The following is a 22,410-nucleotide window of genomic DNA, read 5'->3' as shown; positions in this document are numbered from 1 at the left end:
GGACAGCGGCCGAGTCGACCCGAATCACGCGTATCCACCAACCGATTTTAGTCGCGCAGTGAAAGAAAGTTTACACTACACGGCCGGACGGAAAAAAATAATTTTTTTTTCCATGATTTATTTATTTATGTTTTATTTCTTGACCACTATTCTAAAGTATATCAATTGTTTGACGAGTAGAAAAAAATTTAGATTATTCACCCATTTTTTAAAAAGGTGAACCTATGCCCTGAAAAAAAGTGTGAGAAAGTCCATAGCGCGACTATCGCGGGGGGTTATTTTCACGTTAAAAATTTCTCAACCGGATTTTTCTATTTTTTTTTCATCGTTTAGACTTGAAATCGCTTCTTCGTCGTCGCCTGAATATTAAAATCGATTTCGATGATCGTGGTTGGACACCCTGTACATCCAAATACAGCCTACTTGTTGTATATGCATCAAGAAATGTGTGTGTAGTGATCGTAAGAAAATATGGACTGTGTTAGAGTGCAGTTTCGTAGAATTTCCGCATGCGGTAGAACCTTCGCCGGGATTTTCGAATCATCATGCAAACACAATTAAAACCAGAGTCATGTATCATCAGCGAACACGTTTACCGAAAGGTAAAACAGTCAAGAACGATGTTTTTTTGAATTTGATGCACTTTGAGTTCCACGAAGGTTTCAAGAGTCACTAATGAACGACGAAATTCATTTATTCCCCTGAATAAAGTGTCATTTTTTTCTTCCAATTGTTCCTTTTTCGTAATTCAATAAAAGAGTCGAATAATCATTATTTCTCGTTGTAACGAAGTGCATGAAAAATTTACGAGTCACTCGCACACTCGTGTATCAGCAGCGAGGTAACTAAACGTCGTTGTGCCGACCCGAGTAGTCTTTGGACACTCGTAAAATTCACCGGTGGCACGTTTCCATTGACAAGGATTCGCCAACAAAAAAAAACAAAAAAATGAGACTGTTCAGTGAGAAGAATGGCATAAAACTCGTGGTTTCATTGACGTGAAAATTTCATCGCGAGGTCTCACGACCGCGGGCGGTCCTGCATGGAACATTGGCGATAGAAACGCTACCGATGGATATGGAAAGACGAGCGAGAGACTTCTCGTGTTTCAAAGAGCGATGGTTCCGGTCCATGAGAAAAGTAATGGCCAAGACTCTGCGGGATAATAACAGCGTGAGTTTAGCTACTTCGGATGACGACTCCGCTGCGTGCGTGCCGAACATTTTGAGCACAAGCTGAAGAACTCAACGAGGAAACGCGCTTCCTAACTCACGCATACATCCTGAAAAAGCTGGTGTTAACAAACGCTTTTGCGAGAAGGAGGACCAAATTTTCATACGAATGATTGAGAGGAAGAAAGTCAAAGCGAAACAGTCGGAGAAAGAGAACGCGCGAGAGGGAGAGAGTGAACTAGAAGCAGTCGAGCAGAAGCCAGAGTAAGCTCGTTCCTTGCTCGAATATGGCGGCAATGACAGATTTACAGATTCCAGCCACCCGAGCATCTACTTTTACGCAGAGATCTTCAAACTTTCATGTGCCCGTATATATTTATACACTACTGTTCAAAAGTTCCGAAAAACTCTCGTTTTTTCACTTTTATTCTCACTAAAATGCTTCGTTGTTTGAACAAAGCTTAGAAAAGGTGGCGCTGAAGGTTTTTCACGAATCGTATATCTTCGACCATCTCGAGCCACGGATAAAACCGAATGATTTGGTGCCACGAAGTGTCTTTTATTTCGCATTGAACGAATCCACTTTTTTTAAACAAAATAGTGACAGTTTTAGTGGGTTTTTTCTCACTAACATCGATCGAATAGCGAATGTGTTGAGAGAACGAAAAAGTTCAGTTGCCCAGTTTACGGTGTCGAAAAACTTTTTGAGGTTAGTGTCCAAAAACAGACGAATAATGCGTGTTGTATATAAATATAAATTTTTACTCAAAGTTTTACGTTTATAAAGAGAAAAAATAGTGAAAGAGAGCAAATAGCCGTTTGGGGAGGGGAAAGAGTTCGAGTGAAACTGCAGGGACGGGGGAATGGCCGCTCCATGCGTTCGCGTCAGATCGCACCTCTGCTGTTTATGTTTTATTCGACAAGCACGAAAGAAGCTCTTTCCCCTTTCGACTCTTCCGTGCGGATGCATGGGAGAGTATATACTCTCGAGCCACGAGACTCCACGAAAACTTTCATCGAGTTATTAAATCTCGAATCCTCGAGTGACTCGAGGTTTCAAACCTTTGAAGAATCCGATTTGCCAAACGATTTTTTTTTCTACAAACGCGTCCACTGCGCGATTTCCTCTTGAGATATGCCCTCGTGCTTCGATCCATAATATTTATTTTCTAAATCAAAGGCTCTCCATCATTGATCCTCCCATGAAAAATCTCTCGGAAACGAAACTCGCTCTTCATGCTACGAATCACACCACCATCCATTCGAGTCCACAAATTTTTTTAGATAAAAAAACTACTTAATTGAAAGAAATTCGGCGGAATTGCGATCAGAAGGGAAGCCCAGAGTTAGAGAACACTTTTTTTAGAATTTTTTTTTGACAGCTATGAATTCGTACGAGGCTTATTAGAAGAATCGCGGATCCGGTGAAAATCCTGCGAAATAAATTGTCATCTACATTTCTAGGACTTTGATAATCACGATGGTAGATAAAAATATTCAACGTGCGCTTTAAATTCCGAATGTTTGAATGAATGAAAAATACTTTTACGAGAGAGGAAGAAGGAAGACATCAATCAACACGTTCGATCGGCCTCCGTAGAGGATTGTAGTTGAGGAGAAGTGAAGACAGACATTGACCGGGAATGAGATGACTCGGTCCTGAGAAGAGGTTTACCTTAACTCGATGTAAATATAAAGCAGGGTTAAGGGAGATCGCTGTATACATACACGAGTTGCTCGTAATTCACTGGGAGGCGAAAGCATAATTTTCGGGGGACACGGTTGACAAACACCAGTTCACGCGGAGAAAACTTTTCACGACTTTTGTTACTTGCCAACTTTTCAATCCACTTTTTGTACTTATAGTCTTATTGAAGAGACGCTCAAGAAATAAAAAAAATAAATTTTCCTACTGAAATTCGGATTACAAACATTCCAATCCCACTATTTTTCATCTTTTAGAAACACAATTGAGAAGGCAAAATTTCCTTCTTTGGAAGGAGGAAATTCATCGTGATCCCGGACACGTTCAATTGGTTCAAAAAAATCGAATCGTCAATCAATTTTCTTTATTGACATCAGTGCAAAGGTATTTGAAAATTTTTCGATATTTCTGATAAATATTCCAAATTCAATACGTATTTTCAGAACATTTCTACATTTGACTTTCGAAAAAAAATGAGTCGACAACGTCCATGATTTAATCTAATTCGCAGACAGAATTTCTATCGAGTGCTTTCTAACCACTATGATTCCTTAATATACGCTTAGGAAATCGAATTTTCCTGGTTTCTCTGGCACTGTTTTTGCTTGGCCGTTGTAAAGTCGGCACGAATATCCTATTTCGCTGCTGGAATCCTCATATGTCTTTCAACGAGACGCCCCGACGGGCACACACCAGGTTCTTCCGAGGGAACGCACACAGAGCGCGATCAAAACTCCCGACTTTTGCATACAGATTCGATGATTTCTCGGTCTCGTTATTCTTTATTCTTTTTCTACTTTTCCCCTTTTTGTCCCTTTCCGCTCTTTCGCACGTTCTAATACTCTCTTTGTCCCTTTTATATTTTGTGTCTTGTGTTTCGCGTGACGTTTCTAGAATCTTGACCGAAATAAAATCAACTCACAGAGAGAAACTAACCGAAAATTTGTCGCTATGAAATGAGAGAGTTGTTCTGCACTTCTGCAGAACCACAAAATAACACGGTGAAATAAAAAAAAACATCCGCGCGGGTGTAACCAAACAGGTTAGGTTGATTTCGTCGGATTTTATTGGAACCGAAAGAGTGAGTTGACGACCAATGACTATATAATAAACCCTACCGTAGGAAAATCAAAGTATTTGACTTGACGAAGCACTTTTTTATAATACGAATTCATGAAAAACTCGAAAATCAATTTTACGTAGCTAAATTATGTAAGCTTACCTCTCCCGATACATTCTTTGAGGAACAACTGAAAACTTCGCACTCCGTACCACACCGTAGTTCGTAAACTTTTTTATACAACTTTTTTTTAACGACTCTCGCAATGCAAAAAGAAAAGAGATTTAACCAACTTCGTATTCGTCTGCTAAAGTTTCATTTTCAGTAAAGTCATGGACGAATCGTTTTTGCTGAAAATATAAGCATAGGAAGTATTTTTTCAGTTGCTACAAATTTTTATAGTAAAACTCGAAGCAAGTGATCGAAGGTCGTTCAAGGGCATATTGTTTTCCAATGGAATTCTCATGGTTTGTTTTGAAATTTTTAAAATTCTAACACAGTTGGATTGAGACTTTTTTTATTTAATCTGTTGAGGAACTCAATATATCAGTTGTGATTTTGGTATCGGAGAACTCGAATATGCTGTCATAAAATATTTTGGTTTGATGGTTTGGTCATTGCGCATAAATATTTTTCATTTCTTTGATTCTTATCGACAGTCGATATTATTAATAACGGTCGGTAAAAATGATTAGAAATGCTGATATTGAGTGACGAGTTTCCACAATACCCGTTTCGATTATTTGGCAGCACTGTACAGCATACGGATTATATTTACGACTTACACTTACATGCGTATATACGCATCCAAGCTTCAAGTCGTCCACTTGCTTGATTAATTGAACGTTATTTTTTAATAAATTGGGCTTCGTGTCTAGCCCTATCCATACGAAACCCGGTGATTTAAGTTATTTAACTACTGGCAAACCAGCAATTTTTGCCCACATACGAACGGTAGTTGCTGCTTACGTCAAGTTAGTCAAAAGTGTCATCTTTTTGAGCTGTTTCGAGAATTACATATAACCTCAAAATATATTATAATAAAAGCACGTTAGTTTAACGTTTCAGTTAAAAAAAATACTACTAAAACACACCCTGCGTCAACGATTTCTAATGAAGCAATAATTTGATTTAAGAAATTATAAAAGTGAGATTCAATACGAGAAATTAAAAATAACGTAAGTAACCTGATGGTCGATACAGACTGTAACCATCAAAATGAAGATTTCACAAAAATCATTCTAATTGAAGAATAAATTGTGGAAAAGTATTAATATTGGTATACCGAGATTATTCTGAACAAAATTATCTAAGCAAGAATGGAGTGAATAAAATGAGAAATACCAAATTTTCCTTATGCAAAATTGCATATGCATCGACACAACACGTTGCTATCAGTGAACCACTTGACTCGCAAGCAGAGGCACAACAACAAGTAAGTCGTTGAGTTTATTATACAACGGATATCAAGCGTTCCCAAAAAAATGCGTTCTCCGTTAGATACACCTTGCTCTCAAGCGTTGGAGACAGCAAGGAACATGAAAGAGTTGGCAATTTTTAAAAAACCTAATGGTGTCGCGCGTCGAGCCCTCATAAAAAAGCCAAAAATTTTAGACGAGGAGACATACATAGAAAGAATGGGCAAAATAATACAGCGAGATTTTTTTCCACATTTGGAAAGGCTCCAAGCCCAAAACGATTATTTGGACGCATTGGAGCAAAATAACGCAGAAAAAATGAAAGCTTTGTATGCAAAGTACAGTTCGGGACGTCCAGCAACAGAGAGAGCAGCAAGTCCTGCTACTTTTGAAACTCCGTTGAGAGAAACAAGCACTGATTTGGGCTCAGCGAGATCAAACCTCACAACTAAATCCAACAAAGAGACTGATTCTGGAAAGGTGGTGAAGGATGAAGACCGGATTGGCCTTGACGTCTATCTGAGTAATCACACGAGCGAGGATAATGCCAGTTTTGAAGAAATCATGATAGAGACTGAGAAAAGACGCAGAATAAAATATGCTTGGCTTTATGAAGCGGAGGAAAAAGCAAAGGCTCTGGAAGCAACTAAGGAAGCTTTGGCCCTCGAGGACAATCCTAAAAATTCGAGGCCTCTCGCGCTTGATGGTTGGAGCTACAAGACCAAGAATTTTATTATGTATGTCCCTGACGGCGTTGAGTTGACCCCTGAAGAACAAATTGACATGGCCAAGAGGAAACAAGAGGTCGTACATGACAACACCAGATTAACTACAAATCCGTTCAATGAAAGACAAAATAATGAGACCATCACGGAATTAGCTAAAAACCAGTCGAAAGCGAACGATGGGAAGATCGGTGTTGATGGAAAAGAAGTTGTCAGAAATCCTACCCCCACCGTCAATGGATTCGGCTTTGTTGCAACAACGCCCAGCCCCAGACCCGGTGAATGCGACAGCCCCTTTATGACCTGGGGACAAATTGAAGGCACTCCTTTCAGACTTGACGGCGGTGACACTCCTCTCTTCAAAACAAGCCAAGGTCCTTCCTTCAGAATGGCTGAACCTCCTAAGAGAGAAAAAATTGCGCTCCAGTTGGCAGAAAAAGCTGGTGAACGACATAGAGATAGAAAGAACAAAGCTCTTGAGGCTGCTAGAAGATCTCTTGCTTCGTAAGTATTGTGAAACATTCGGTTTTCATTTAAAAAACAGATTTTTCTTCAATTCGTTTTCAAAACACATTTTCAAACACGATAAGCTCCACATAGCTGGGAAAATATAACAAAAACTCAAAGAGCTGTCATATCAATTAATAATAATTGTTTAGAATCTACTCAATTGTTGAATTCGATTTGAAAATAACAATTTCTTTTAATATTTCAGTCCATCTCCAAGATCTCATTCAACAATCGATCGACTGAGCACAATGTCCCCAGCTGCTCGAAGGTTAGCGACTCAGAAGCTCAAAATAGTTAGTAACACACCGAGTCCAAGGCGAGTACCATCGAAAACGCCTTCTATCGGGATTAAAACTCCAACATCGTCGAGGATCACCACACCGGGTGGTACGCTTCCTAATTCACACACTGGTGAATCTTCGAGATCAAAAGGAATCGTTCTTACTGATAATTTGTTGAATTTGCCGCTACAACGACAAAGAGCATCGGACTTTTTTGACAAGTGAAACACGAATTCATCCCCTGACGTACTGGGATTTATTTTATAAAATCGCAATGTGCATTCATGGAGTTTAGTAGAATCTTCGGTTCATTGTCTTCAAAAACTGCCTCGACGGCAAACGATTACACAATTTCAAAATTTTCTCGATGCAAATTCGTTGCATTTGAACAACGTGAATTTTAACATTTTTATCTCTTTTTTTGTAAATATATGCTAACTTAGATTAAACCAATATATTATTAATTTTCCGCCTCTGAACTTCCTAACGATATTCTATTACGCTTTTGAGCAACATTTGTATTGTATAAAGTCATATTCTAATAATTACGTGAAAAAACACATTGTTGATGTACTGTGAACGAAAATAATAATCGATGAGCAAGTGACTTTGAGAATCATTGAAAAAAAAATAATATTTTTACTGTCATTCAGGAATGATTAAGGAAGTTGAGGCATTAGAATGAAAATGATGTCATCGCTTTTAAACCGATTGCATCTTATAAAGTGAAGTGTAAACAAAAATCATTTAAATTTTCAGACAGTTTAGGAGCGTTGTTGCTGAGAAAAATCAATAACAATTTGGGCCAAATAACATGTAATCTTACGGAAGTCAAGACACATTCAGTGATATCTCCGTTAAAAATGATGCTAAAAATATGAAATTTTTTGGGCAACACGAGCAAGGCTTGCCGAACAATGTCAATTTTTTTCAGATTTATTAGGAGATTTGCTGAGATTATATTAATAATAATCTGTTTCCCGTGCAGTTTTTTGAGGCTAGGATCGTCACCGTTCGTGTTTTCGACTGAGCTTTCACCAGTTTTTCGTCTCTTTCCCCAACTTTTCTTTAAAGTGTATGCAACATTGCCAAACTGTAAACTGGCCTAACTTTTGAAAGGTACAGGTCATAACTTTTGGGTAAAAAAAATGACTGTACAGCCTCAACTTCCTTAATTACGGATTATATCGAGATCGCTAGTAATGAGAAAATTGTTTTAGATATAATTTCACCGTACTTTGAGATTCATCAATTTGATGAATTGTTCAATTATTTCAATAAATACAGTTTAATTTCAATTTTCTGTATGCACGTTTATTTCCATACCCTTCACAAAATTGATCCCAATTCTCATTCTTGATTTCAATACATTCTTCATCTCAGTTCTCATGGAAAAATTATCTTAGATTCGACCGTCCTCGGATAATTTAAAAAAATGGATAGAAAAAAAATCATTCCCTTGCAGAAAAGAAATTGGAGTTTTTTCATTTTAAATGAAAGCTTAAAAAAATGAACCTTTTCGAGTCTTTCACTACATATTTCAACATAATTATGTCAAATTCGACTAAATAAAAAAAAAATTCCTTTCGATGAAACGGATCGATGACATAAATATGGATAAATCAGTTCGCTTTTCCAATCGACCACGGGCCGAATATATTTTTCTCGTCGATTTCAATGTCTCCCGTTGTTTCGTCATCGCAACGTAAAAAAAAAAAAAAAAAAAAAAAATACAAGTAGCGGAACCGAGTTGCGAAACAGTCTCCAGCACCGAAGATTCGTAAAATTGAAGGGTCACGGTACGATTGTGTCGTCACGTCGTCATTCTTTGTTTCACTCGTCGGGATGTAAATCGCTTATATCAGCTGTTTATAAAATTAACGGCTCGTATCGACAAGCGATTCGGCTGTGTTTATCGGAAGGAATTCTCGGCGCAGCGAAAAAGGGGGGGCAAGGCATACGAAAGCAAATAACGAGTTGTACTTTCCGTAATTACCGGATTTCCGATTTATCTTTCTTCGCCGAATCGGCTCTAAAAAAATGCCTCAAAAGTAGAAAAAAACATTCGAAAAATAATGTTTACCTCAGTTTCCTCGATTCCAGCGAATGATTCTCGAACTCTGCGAAAGCTTAAAATGTACCTTCACTCTCTTTTATTAATCAGCAGCAGGAAAAATGACATTCGTCCATCGGCTTCCTGGATTCGAGTGAACGCAGTCGTTAATAAAAAATGTGTCGTACACAAATATCTTGGGGCGCAGTACGACCAGATAAATGTGAAGAGTTCACGAGACTCGAGAAAGGGAGGACACAGCTTTTGTGCTCCGCACGTGGTGAACGTTATGCGTTCGCTCGTAAACATAACTCTCTCTCCCTCTCTCCAGCCTCGCATAATTCAATGCCACCGAGGAAATGTGTGCATTTCCTCTCTTCAGAAAGATTCAGCTCGTCCCATACGAACACACGATACAAATGCAAATAGAGGCGCAGCTACGGTAGAGCCTGAATTTATGTTTCGTGGCCATGCGGAGTCGTGACTCTTTTATAGCTCGACACGATTTATCGGTTCTTCTCTTTGCCCACATTAAACTTCAGATCGGGCCTGTCGTCGACTCGCGAAGAAAACTCAGCTGGCAAATCTTCAAAAGTCATTCATACAAACGTCCGAATCGGTGGCATATGAACGTTTTTTTTCCACAATTCGACGTTTTTCCTTTTCACGTTTCCCTGCCTCTTTCGCGTAATCGATGACTTTCCACGAGTATCGTCGTAAGTTGATCAAAAAAGGTGATTCAATTATCTCATCGACGGAAATGAGTCTTTGTACTTTCCCCCCACTCCCGTTAGTTCAAGCTGATTATTGAGTTCTATCAAAACACTATTAACTTTCGTATGCATGTTGCTAAATTTTTGTTTTCAAATAATGACTTTTGGCCTCAGCGTGAGATTGTTCTTTTCGTCAGAATTCTCTTGCGCCATGTTTATACGTTTGGACGAAATGACGAGAGTCGTAGGTGAAAACCTACGTAGAATTAAAACCTGCTGACTGCTCGTGTTTGGAACGATTTCGACACCAACTCGGTTTTATAATTTTCATTAGAAATCGAGCGTAATTATCGAAGCTTTAAAATTCGTTGTGGTCTGCATGAGACACAATATTTAGGAAGAGTCGATAAATTGTTATCGTTAGATGACACCATTTCGAGTACGAAACATCTAATCGTCCTACTTTTTAGCGAGATATAAATATGCCCGCAATCACGAATCTACGACACAGTTCGATTACGATACACCAGGATGAAGCCCACGGATCATTTTTTCAAGTATCTTGCAACGATTTACCTCGCTACTTCGTGGATCGGTTGCCAGGCTTATCCCGAACACGATCGATCGATCATTACCAAACGCGAAACCTCGGAAGCCGATACTCAAGTCACCAAAGAACTTTGTGAAAACGTTCCTCGGGAATCGGATACTACCCATCAAGTGGCTACTGAGAAACCAAAAGACGATGTAGAAGCCGGAGAAATATTGAACGACAAGACACCAACGATCCAGGTAATCAGCTGACACTGTCCTCGAATTATCAATTTACCTTCAGTTTTCGTCTTTCGTTAGTACATAAATAAAAAGTAATTTTCCCAAAATTTCAGATTTTTGAACAAAATTTTAGACAGTGCTCAAGCGACTTTTCAATATTTTCCTATTTTTTTTTCTGAAAAATCGCGAAGCAAAAAGTGTTAGTGCTCCATGGAATCATAAATCTAATAAAATCTCGTCACTCTCAAAAAAATTTAAAGGCTACCTCGCAAAATTTATTTCTTATAAACGTGTGGCTATAAATAACTATTCTGGTCGTCCTTCCGAAAGAAGGGGTCAAATTATTTTGCTCGAAGTTTTGTCGAATTGAAATTCACTATATCAAAGTCTGGTATTTCAGCGCAGAAGACGGTATAGGAAATTTTTTAGTTTTCCCATTCGTTGTAAAAATTAGTAAAATATTTTGATCGAATTTTGATGGAAAGTAAATGTAGGAGGGGCTTCCGTTGGAGCTTCGAGAAAAAAAATATCCATTTTTTGCATCACTCTAACGGACAAGGCCGAAGCAAAACGGGGTTTTTCAGAAATATTGGAATCTTTTTTTCCATTTTTTTGACGTTTATATCTTTCGATATAAAAAAGGGCATGCTTTCAAAATTTCTTCTTTTCCATATTTTATATCAGTCGTTTTAAAAAAGTTTGTTTTTCTACTTTTTTTAGCCATTTTTAAAGATTGCACCTCGCCTTACTCTCTTGAGTAGCGATCAAGCCCTAAATTATTTACCATTTTTTAAATATTGAATGATTGAAAATCATTCGTGTCACCGGAATTGAAGAAAATGAGAATGAAATTTCATTCAAAATTTGTCCAGTTTCGTTCCTCTTTCTTATTTTCTGAAGAGTTCCTTTCACACTGAAATTTCGTTCTTTGAAAATCTCCGATAAAAAAAAATCAGAAATAGAAAAAAAAAAAAATTAAATAATTGGAGTAAAGCAAACCGCGTGATATATTTTCAGGTATTGGAGAGACCCGCTCGGGATTCAGGACACTTCCAGCATCGTTCGAGTATGAAACGAAACGACGATGATTCGACAATGAGAAAATCAAATGGTCTACTTTCACCGGATTCCGAAGGTCCTTTGGTGGGTTCGAGGGCGCATCATAAGACCGCAGCAATCAGTGAAATGTACGAGCAGCCAGAGCAGCGAAACTTTCACAATGATTTGACTCGGTTCATCCAGACGATTCTCGATGATGTGAACACATTGATGGATTTGGCTGCGACGATATTCGAGAGATTGAAGATTTCTCTGATCGAGGAGTCGAGGAACGATTGTAACAGTTGCTTGTCGTTGCTGAATGCGAATGCGGACGACTACGAAAGGACGGAGTCGCTGATCTCCAAATTTTTGGTCCGAGGACCGGAGACCGTGGACCGCTGGGTGAAGGAACCGTCTCATCGTTGGCACGGAATGAACGATCTTATGAGACAGGAAAACATGAATCGCAATATCGTGGCTTGCGTCAGCCGGGTGAAACGGAGGTTGTTCAAATTGTTGGCTCTCGTCCGGGAGTGCGCGAATCTTCACGAGGACATGAATACCCCAGCGGTGGTGGATGCGATTAAAGATTTCGTATCGGAGTTTGACGCCGGCAAATTCGAAATTCTGGATGATATAACGAAGCACAGATCAGGATACTCTCCCAGAGGGTCCACGATCAAGGACGCGTCGTCCGGAGCTTCGTCATCGCGGCTCTCGGCGAGGAATTATCGAGCGGCTCCTGGAGCGGGGAACAAAAGATCTTACCGGGTTTACGACAACGAAGACGTCGCGGACGTTTCGGGAAAGGTGACAGAAGAAATAAAAGCGTTCGGGTCTCTCCTCGATTTTTTGCGAGGCGTGCCGGCAGCGCTTTCGGAAATTCTCCAGTTGATTAACTCCGGGTGCACATCGAGAGCACTGGGAAACGGAAATAAGCATAATAAGCCGGCTTCCTCGATGTACAACCGGAACGGAAACCATCGCAACTCGTACGCGACAGCAGCAGCGCATTCCCCGTCCGGATTCATCGTCGGCAATCCAAGAAGCGACGATTCCTCCGGCCCTAGCGCTGCCTCGTCCTCGGCCCCGGGCCACGACGCTCGCCGGCAACAACACTTTAAAACTTCCTTCAACAAAAACTCAGAATCATCGACCACCGATGACTATTCCGATGACGGCTGGTCCGAGAATTCGATTCAGAGTTCCGAACCCGTCCTCGGCCAGGCACGGAACGGCGCGTCGAATACCGCTGCTGCGAAAAATCCCGCATTCACGGGCTTCGACAAACCCGGGAATACACCTTCGGAGAATCAAGACCCAATTTTGGGTAAAAGCCATCGCAGACCTTTCGCCTCGCGACTCTATGACGGCTCGACAACCTCGACAGGATCTGCGCCCGGTTTTTCTCCTGGAAGCGTCATTTTACCGGGTTTCCTTTCGCACCCTTTTCCTCAATGTCACTACATCAACACGATCAAGTTCGAAGGACCCGTTAATTCTTACGGGTTTCCGTACCCGAGCCAACAATTTTCCGGACTTCCGAATTTATTTTTCGGTCCCTCGACCATGAGCTCGAACGATTTCAATGACGAGGGCATCAGCGCCCTCGATCTTCCATCCCTCAATGAGGCCGATCGCTTTGGAATCTCTCGCGAATTCATCCTCAAGGTACCCATAGATCAGGGTCTCATGCTCCTCGGTTCCGACCCCATCGAGTTCGGGGATTACATCGCCCTCGACATGGGCAAGTGCACTCTCGTCTCTAAATTCAAAGAAGCCACGGAGACGATGGACTTCCAATTGTTGGGCTCGCCTCTCGTCTTTTTCAAATCAAACGATCGCTCGATCGGCTCCGTATGGGAAATCTCCTTCGAACATTTCGCCGATGTAGTTGGAAGCAGGACGTGCAATGTGCTACGAAAAAAGTGCGATAAGATTTCCCACCTCTCTGCCTTTAATGACCGAACGAATTACAAAAGATCAACGCCGATGCGGGATTAGGACTCTTGTATTTCCTACGGAAAATAATTATCTCCAACTTTTATTGTAATCGCGTCATCTTTATTTAAAACAAATGCATCAAAATCTATTTAAGGAAGTTCATTTAGCAATCGAATCAGCGGATTTCGATTAAAAAATCCGAATACAGTGATGAATGATCAGAAAATTTCCTGTCAAAATTTCAAGGCCCGAGGATACTTTGTTCATGGGAATAAAATTAAAACGGATTCTCCAAATGACTCGAAAGAATTATTACGGGTTTTCCCGTCTTTATATGTGAAATTTGCAAGCATTGACAAACAGTTCCTGCAGAAGCTTGTACTTGTAATATGTGAAGAATACTTATAAAGTTCGTAATTCATGATTTTTTCTCGGAAAAATGATGATTTTTGGGAGGTTCACCCATACGTTACTTTCACGATGGCAACGTTGCAACCGCTCGCTTTTTGGAACCGAAGACGACGTTTTCCGATCCACGCAACTCGCACCAGGAACTTGCAATAAAATATGAAGGACGGGTGAGAAAATATTGGTGTAATTGAGAAAAACTTATTTTTTTAGACGTTTCTGGCATGTTTTAACGATGCCAAACGTTTGAACGCGTGAATAATTATTTAAGAGTCATATTCTACATCGTCGTTTCTGTTATCGACCGTTTATCGTGAGATTTATTATTTCTGAAAACTGTACGAAACGTTTTGCCAGAGACTCGTCATCGCGTCGCGATCGCTCTCCCAATCGCGGTCTTGCTAAAGTTTTTGAAATTATTTTGTCCACGTGAAAAAGGCGTACAACTGGGTCACAGGAGAGAATGGAGCGAAGCAAAAAATCAGCTGATTTAAGCACATTTCTCAAGCTACTTTCCACTCGCGATTCATACGATTAATTTGAGGCTCTTTTTCGCCTGATTTTTTGATTGAATCGTTTCAATCAAATACGAGCTTCAGCGGGGTGCTCTACCACAACCCCGAGGCCTCCTCCGAGTGTCTTTCTTATTCTGAAAACAAAAATATTCGAATTCGTCACAAAAAGAAAATGGTGATTCTGCGCGGTCGACTCATCTTCTGCCTGCTGTTCGTGCTGACCATCATTTTCGAATATGGAATGGTGCACAGTTTGGGAATCGTTGATTCGAACGAATCGATCGAAATACCGACGCGAAAAAGGGACGGAAAACAACGAAGTTCAAGAAGTTCTGTTCAGTGGCCCCAGCACAGACCGATTTTGGAACTTGTTCTTGGGATTCTCGATACTTTTCACTCGTCAACGAAAGCAGAATTGGAAAGAGCGAGGTCGAGCCAGGGAGGGAACGACGATCACGAGGATAATCGGATCGATATTTCGTAATCGACGAGTGCGAAGATCATTCAACTCCAGCATTCAAAGGTGTGCATCGATACGGAGTGCTGAAGAAATCGTGCATGGATACAATTTGCCAATTTTCCATTTCACTCATTCGTCTTAAATATCGATTGATTGTTCGATCGTTGCACTGCGAGATAACTGTAACGAGGAATGTGCAAATCTGTCGAGGAATATGTGCGAACGTTCGACGATTCATTTCTAATCATTTTAATTTAAAATAAATTATCAATTGACTTTATCGATCGTTCTGCCACGTGATTTATTTTTTATTGTTACCAGTCACAAACAGTTGCTCCGATTTCATTCAATTGTTTTTTCGAGGTTTTGAAATGACAGCGATTTTACCATGAGGAGATCTGATCATTTCCAACATCGAATGCGGATGAAAAATCCTCGTGTTTTTCGTCCCATACGGAATTCGACGAGTAACAATTTTTGTGCTCGTTGTTGATGACTTTTTTAAAAAGTTTTTTCAATCCATGGACGTAAAAGTTTCCGAGAATCGGAACTTTCAACTCGACTTCGCTAGAGACATTGTTTTCCTCACTTCCATCAAAATTTACTTTGACCTGCATAAAATTACTTAAAACACCACGGAAATCGCACATACAAAACGAAAATGAATATTATTGCGAATATATTTCAACAGCGCTGAAAGAATTACTTACGATAGAAGTCTTTTCACGTCAAACGCAGAGTTATCTAAACCTAGGAATTAATTATTCAGATACCTTCGACGATACGAAGGCCACGTGTTACTTGTCAAAAATTGAAGTTACCCACTTTCCCATTGATTTGATATTCAACAAATTAATGATTATCTGTATATTTCAGATTTCCACATTTTCATCGATTTTTCAACTCAGCTTTATTTCGTTTCAATGCTCCAGTAATTATAAATCGAACGCGGTGGTTATAAATTCGTGGATTTAAATACGTATTTTGCAAATAGCAATAGATCTCGACTGCAAAAAATCACTTTTGTTGACACCTTTAATCGAATAATCACGTTTCTTCACATTCTCCATTTCGACTTAATGAGATCATGGCCACTATTTAAAAATCTGCAGAAAAATCTGATTTTTTTACACAGCATAGGAAAATGTTCGAAAATGACGGTAAAAAAAATTGAGGGGAGGTTACCGAACATTTGAAAATAAGTATTAAAAATTGGACATCGTAGTGGCAATAAATGGATCGTGATTTTTCAATCAAATTTAAGGGATCGTAAATGCTGGAAAAAAAAAAAAAAATCAATCATATACGTATTCGTTGAACATTTATCTTGTTAATGGCGTTATAAAAATGTCAGGTCACCGAAACTTTAAGAATGAAATCATAAATTAACTACGATTATCGCTCACGATGAGATAAATTTTTGGATTCTCTGTACGAAGTTTGAAACTTTTGCTTCCACAGCAGATAACTTGCTTCTTCTCTGTCAGTAGAAATTTGCGTGATCGCACTTTTGTCAACATGTCCCGTTACATCATTCTCAACGCATTCGTCGTCGTCGGTTTCGCTTGCTGTATTCAGATCGGTACACATTTTTTTGGAATTTAAAAAATTTCATACCGGCGTGCGATCGTTTCGTAGCTCCAGTGGTCGCCTCGTCCCAAGTGCTTGGTTTTTGAGAAGAACTTTTCATCCTGAGTTTCCCCACAGGCTGAACTGACTCGGTTCAGCCTGTGAACGTACATAAAATAGAAGTTCATATCGAGACAATTTCTCATCGGGTTTTGATGAGCAGAGCAATAAGTCCTATGGTGAGATGCGGTGAGAAAAATTTGTGCAGATCATCAAAGGTTCCCACACAGCAACAATTCGTGCTGTGCGGGAAACTCTCTGATGGAGGATCAAATTTCTCAATAATTCATAATTTTTATGTTATTTTGTAAACCTTAAGGTAGTTCATGGACGAAACGATTTTCTTAAGAAAGTCTTGAAATTTATAGAGTTTCAATGGGTAGTCGACTGACACGCACATCAAATTTTAAGGGTTCGTTTTATTGGTTATTTAGATAAACGTCTTTAAATATGAAGAAAAATACACAGAGTTTAGGGACTGCGTAAAAAATCGTTTATCTTTCCACATAACGAATGAACGCTCTTTACAAAATTAATGCAAAATTACACAATAACAATGAAGTATATAACAAAGGTCTTGAAAAAAATTGGGGACGATTGTCTTACTATAGTAATGAAGATATATTACGTTAAAGATTTAACGAAATCGGTAAAATGAGCACTCGTAAGGTCACATTTACTTATTTCAGCATTTTGTTTCTTCTCGGCTTGGGCCATTCCTGTCACAGTCTTCTGTCTTTTATACTACTGTATTTTCTCCTTGCGCTCTCTGATGCGATTTTTTGCATAAAAAACTATGGTATTTTAGGCAGGGACGAATGAAATTTTGGGTTCAGTCCCCGTTGAATTAATGGCTTGGAAATTCATTCGCCAAAAAATAAGGTGAAAATATTCATTTACAATTTCGAAATAACAACTCTGCTCCTACATGACATTTATGACGATGACCATTAAGTTATTCAAACTGCGAATTAGTTATTAAATCATCAGCAGACATAATTGTTTCATGATGGTAAGGAATTACATGAAAAGTGTTTTCTATCTTCGATGACAGGCTGTTCCTGCACCGTCGATGCCCACGCTCCAAGGAACTATGACCACGTTAACTACTGAAGATTTTTTGAAGGATGGTACAAACGAACTTGTGAAGGCTATTAGGATGGAAATGAAGAAGATTCTCAATAGTCTCGCCATGTTCTTCAGATCCAAATACCAATTTTGGGAGACTAACCAACCCTTGCAAAAATAACGGATACTAAAGCATTATTGGACGAAGATTTACAAAAGAATCATCCGTTTTCATGTGAGCTGACTGAGTCATGAAACGAGCATTGTCTCGCAATAAAATTCCATACGTGCACAATTAAATCTCAAAACATTTAAACTTTTGTTTTTTTCCCCTAGTTTCTTACCAGTTTTCTACATTTTTCTTACATTTATATCTAATTTTTTGAGCATGCATGAATAACAACTCAAAACATCTCGACCTTTTTTTCCTGTCATTTCAACCTTCCATTTATTCCAATTATTTTTCATTAAATCGTCGACATCATCGATGCCATGGTACAGGATATGGTCGTGGTATTATTTATCACTTATTCGTCGGTAGAATTTCCATTAAGCTAGTTCATGCATCAAACGATCTTCCTAAGAAAGTCTTGAAATTTACAGAGTTTCAATGGGTAGTCGACCGACACTCGCATCAAATTTTAAAGGATTTCGTATTATTGGTTATTTAGATAAACCTGTTTAAATATGAAGAAAAATACACAGGGGTATAGGGACTATGCGTAAAAAATCGTTTATCTTTTCATAAAACGAATGAACGCTTCTTACGAAATTAATGCAAAATTACATAATAACAATGAAGTATATAATTAAGGTCTGGGAAAAATTAATTGTTTTACTAGTTATAAAGATATATTACGTCAAAGATTTAACGAAATTCGTAAATTAAGTACTCGTCATAAAAAACTGTATAGTATTCCAGCCAGGGACGAATGAAATTTTGGGTTCAATCAGTGATGGATAAAAAAATTAATTTACAATATTGAATTAATGACTCTGACAATAATTTAGAGTGATAATATCTTTGATTAAGGAAGTAAAAATCGACCCAGTTTAGACACCCATAAAGTACGATCCTGCGGACATGATATACCTTAAAAAATGCAAACGTTTACAATGCAAGTTGCGACGCACACAGCTGTGCCTGCTGCTATGAAACAAAAGTTACGTTAACACGGGTCAAGGGGATTCCGCTATTTGGTACGATAATAAAAGAAAAAAACGAGATTCTTCGAACTTTAAAGTCTTGAGTGTGTGAGAACTTGATAATTATACATAGTAAATGATACCAGTGCACTTTCCTATATGCTCTTGTCAATATCAATGTTATTACAAACATTTTCAAGTGACCATTGATCCCTGAAATCGAAAGGATAAAGTTTCTTCAAACTTAATACCGTGATTATCGATTATCAACGCGTGCTCGAAGAACCGCGCCGGCGAAACAATTATTATATTATTTTTATTGTTTAATCATAACATTCGTGAATTATCCTTTCCTCTCACTTTCGTCAACACTTCTCGTTGCTTAAGGTAAGAGTCGCGCGACTCTATGGTCAAATGACTATTTATTAATCGTCGAAATAAAATAGGTTATAAGAAAGGTTTTCTGTATTGAATAAATCTTGGGGCAATTTTAACTGTATTCGTATAAATTTATACAAGATCATGTTTAATAATTTATGATTAGAAATATCTTACGATTGCTTATTTGACCCGGTTTTTCAATATATACATATATATATGTATACATTCTTAACGTTGCCAAGTATATCGAGCCACTTCATGGCAGTCGATCTCCTGCCATTTTCTGAGTTTTCATCGAGATTATTTTAAAAATTCTCTTCGAATTAGTCGATGGCCCTATATTTTTATGGTCACATTAGAATCTTTATAATATAATCTATGAGGAGCAATTTTAACATAAACTATATCTAATCGATAAGGAAATGAATTCTGCAATCATAGTGTTGGCGGGATGGGTTTCTCATACGATGCCGTGTTATATTTCTATTTTTGATCGTAAATTTCTTGATATAATCTTCGGTAACCTATTAAATCCTTTAGCCATATGAAAGTTTATCACGTAAAAATGATATAATTTAAAAATCATGAGTTCGTCTAATATCGATTGTCGCGCGACTCCTACCTTAAACGGTTCATCTTACGTAAATTATTAATGAAACGGAGATTCATTTTAGATCATACATCTGAAAATTGATTTTTTTCCCAATGAGTTACTCCATTATTTATTCCGATAAAAATTGGAAAATCATACTGTCACTAGTCAGCTTATGAAAATAGTGGATTTCCGGGGGCATGGAGCTGACGGATCGCACGAGCAAAGCTGCTCGGTACGTCACCGATGCTAAAAAGCATTATTGCTACCATCATTTTTCATGTCCAACGCACTCTCTTTCTTCGTAGTATTATTTTGAAGAAAAAATGATGAAGTTTTCAGAGTAAGAGCTCCAAATTTTGGGGACGAATAACTTGGACCAAAACTCAACGTAACTTATCGAATAAATTCTCCGGATTGCGATTCGAAATTGAACTTTTCAGTCACTGTTGAAGTTCGTGGTAAGTTGTAAATTCATGAACTACATCTTCCAAGTCAAAAGACTCTGTTCGAATTATTTTCATCGTACTTATTTGCTCACGTGAGTACGCAAATTTTTTCCCGTCACCATTGTTCACAACGCAGAGGACTTTTTCAATGTCTCTTGCAGCCCATTTTAAATGAATTTATTCAATCTTCGGGTACACAGAGAGGAAAAAACTTTCGATCGACCCCATGTGTCATTATGGGGTGCCAGTGACAATATTCAATCATCACATTATTATAGAGCGTCAACTCGATAAATCGCATTTCCATCCAACTACACACTCGTTTTAACGAAGAGCTCTGTGGGGCCGAATCAATGAAATCTTCTAGAAATAGCATCGAATGCTGTTGAATCACCAAATTCTTTTTTTCACTAAACATATTTATAATAAAAATAGCTCTTAAATTAAAACTTGTGACAACAAATGTTGAAACTTTCGCGACAAGAAAATCTGCGACACCCTCATTACCATCATCGTCGTCATAATCCTCGATAATCCTCAAAACTTTATAGGTTCATTCCATTGAATTTTTCTTGCCTCGACATCGATTTGTTTGGATGCCTCAAAGTTTCGTTTCTTCAGCTATGATAATCAACTTGTATTATCACATTTGTACTGAACAGACGTTTGACAATATATCGAGCACTTTGAAGAAGAACTACTTTCTGCTTATGGACAGTGAGGAATTCGGAGGGGCTCGGTGGTGCGAGCGAGTGGTCGTCCATCTCAGAATTCACTTAATTAATCGGAAACGGCGCACCTTGGACTGTTGCTTGCTGTTGCGAAAATTACAAATCGATTGGGGTCTGATTACTGTAGTTTCTAGTTCTTCCACTAACTTTTTGGCAAATGAAACTCTTTTTTTACTTGAGAATGATGTTTTTTCGCGTGACAAGTCCCGTTAGAGCTACGACGATTCATTTACCACTGTAATTCACAATTTTTAAGGAGAATCTACGTTTTTCATTGTAGTTTCAAAAAAATGTCGGTTTGATCAATCATTATGTAAAATATTACGAGACGACTCATCACATTTTTGGCGGGGTCTTGCTTTAGAAAGTCAAAAAAATCGATTGATTTCGGGAACGTTTTTAGGATAGACGGGAATAACTCAGATATTTAAAAAGCACGAAAACATTTTTTTAATGTGAGAAATACTAATTTGTGCATGGTTTATGCGCAAAGTCTCATTGTCGAAATTTCTCAGCTGTTTACAATGTGGAGATCGCAATTATTGTCTGAAACGAAAATTCCAAATTTTTTTTCCATTTTCATATATTTTCCTTCAACATGGATCTATAAAAACCCGAGAAATTGTGAAATTCTATATTTACAGCACGCTGAAGTGATATTCTTCTTCTTTAGAAGTGTTTTTTTTTTTTCAAACTCGCTAAAAATATAGAATTTCATAAATAAGTTTTTTTTTATCATCAAATCTTCTATTTCAGAATGAATTTCGCAGACGGTGATTGATACTTTTTTTGACAGGTCGACGTAGCGAACTCTGTGAACTCTTTTTTCGAGAGCTCCTTACGCCAATGTCGTATTCCAATTGTAAATTATTTCTATCGAAAGATGTTGAAGCGATACTCGCAATTAAATTGGGCCTTGAACTCCGAACGAAGTCTCCGTATCGCCATGATTGGTTGATGTACGAACCGTGGAATTGGTATTAGTTGAGAGAAGGAATTCCTCGTATCGTGTTGGTGTCTATTGATAAATTCGATCTTTTGCTTGACCCGGAGACCTTTGATCGAGATTATGCGACGATTCTCTGGAATTAACAAGTACGAGGATTCTCGATGGATGTACAAGTTGGCCGAAAGCTTGGAATAACGAAGAAGAAAAATGATGAATGTTGCACGAATCACGTGCGTTGAGCAGGCATTGAAGTGATGAAAACAAAATGTTCGTGGAATATTCTTGCAAATTAATTGTTCGAGAGCAACTATTTTTTCAGTTTTTTTTTCTTAAGGAGGGTGGATCGCGACGATACAATTTTGCCATGCTAAAAGCATGTTAAAAATATTAAGAATTTCAAAATGATAAGAATTTAATAAAATTTGGTAAATGTGTTCTTTAAAAATATATGAGGCCATATGAATTTTTTTACATTTTTTTACCACACAGCTCTCGAGTAATTGAACACTAAAGTTCACGTGTATAAGCATAGAGTTAACATATACACAGTTAAACATCTCGTGCATAAGAACTTGGATTTAACGCTCAATTATTCGATAACCACGTGGTAAAAAAATTTGAAAAAAATAGTATTCGTATACTCGATGCCAAAGAATGTTGTCACCAAGTTTTAAGAAAATTCTGAT

General features: G+C 38.3%; 2 protein-coding genes and 2 long non-coding RNA genes across 4 annotated transcripts in view; 3 read left to right on the top strand and 1 right to left on the bottom strand.

Annotated features, from left to right (window-relative positions):
* Positions 1 to 22,410, bottom strand: part of LOC122419312 (uncharacterized) — a 37,245-nt gene that overhangs the window by 6,027 nt on the left and 8,808 nt on the right. The gene's annotated exons all lie outside the window — the stretch shown is intronic.
* LOC122419313 (uncharacterized) lies at positions 1,700 to 17,972 on the top strand. Its single transcript, XR_006262870.1, has 3 exons — positions 1,700 to 1,881; positions 3,135 to 3,261; positions 17,463 to 17,972. It is a non-coding gene; the product is annotated as an uncharacterized lncRNA (long non-coding RNA).
* Positions 4,744 to 7,478, top strand: Es2 (ess-2 splicing factor homolog). The gene is made up of 2 exons (XM_043433747.1): positions 4,744 to 6,584; positions 6,796 to 7,478. The coding sequence occupies exons 1-2, from the start codon at positions 5,422 to 5,424 to the stop codon at positions 7,094 to 7,096; spliced, it is 1,464 nt and encodes a 487-aa protein (XP_043289682.1). The 5' UTR covers positions 4,744 to 5,421; the 3' UTR covers positions 7,097 to 7,478.
* LOC122419304 (uncharacterized) lies at positions 10,162 to 15,050 on the top strand. Its single transcript, XM_043433746.1, has 2 exons — positions 10,162 to 10,429; positions 11,429 to 15,050. The coding sequence occupies exons 1-2, from the start codon at positions 10,169 to 10,171 to the stop codon at positions 13,454 to 13,456; spliced, it is 2,289 nt and encodes a 762-aa protein (XP_043289681.1). The 5' UTR covers positions 10,162 to 10,168; the 3' UTR covers positions 13,457 to 15,050.

The sequence above is a fragment of the Venturia canescens genome, chromosome 1 (assembly GCF_019457755.1).
Source record: "Venturia canescens isolate UGA chromosome 1, ASM1945775v1, whole genome shotgun sequence".
Classification (NCBI taxonomy): domain Eukaryota; kingdom Metazoa; phylum Arthropoda; class Insecta; order Hymenoptera; family Ichneumonidae; genus Venturia; species Venturia canescens.
The sequence above is the reverse complement of the archived record's forward strand: the minus strand, read 5'-3'. Positions and strand labels throughout refer to the sequence as shown.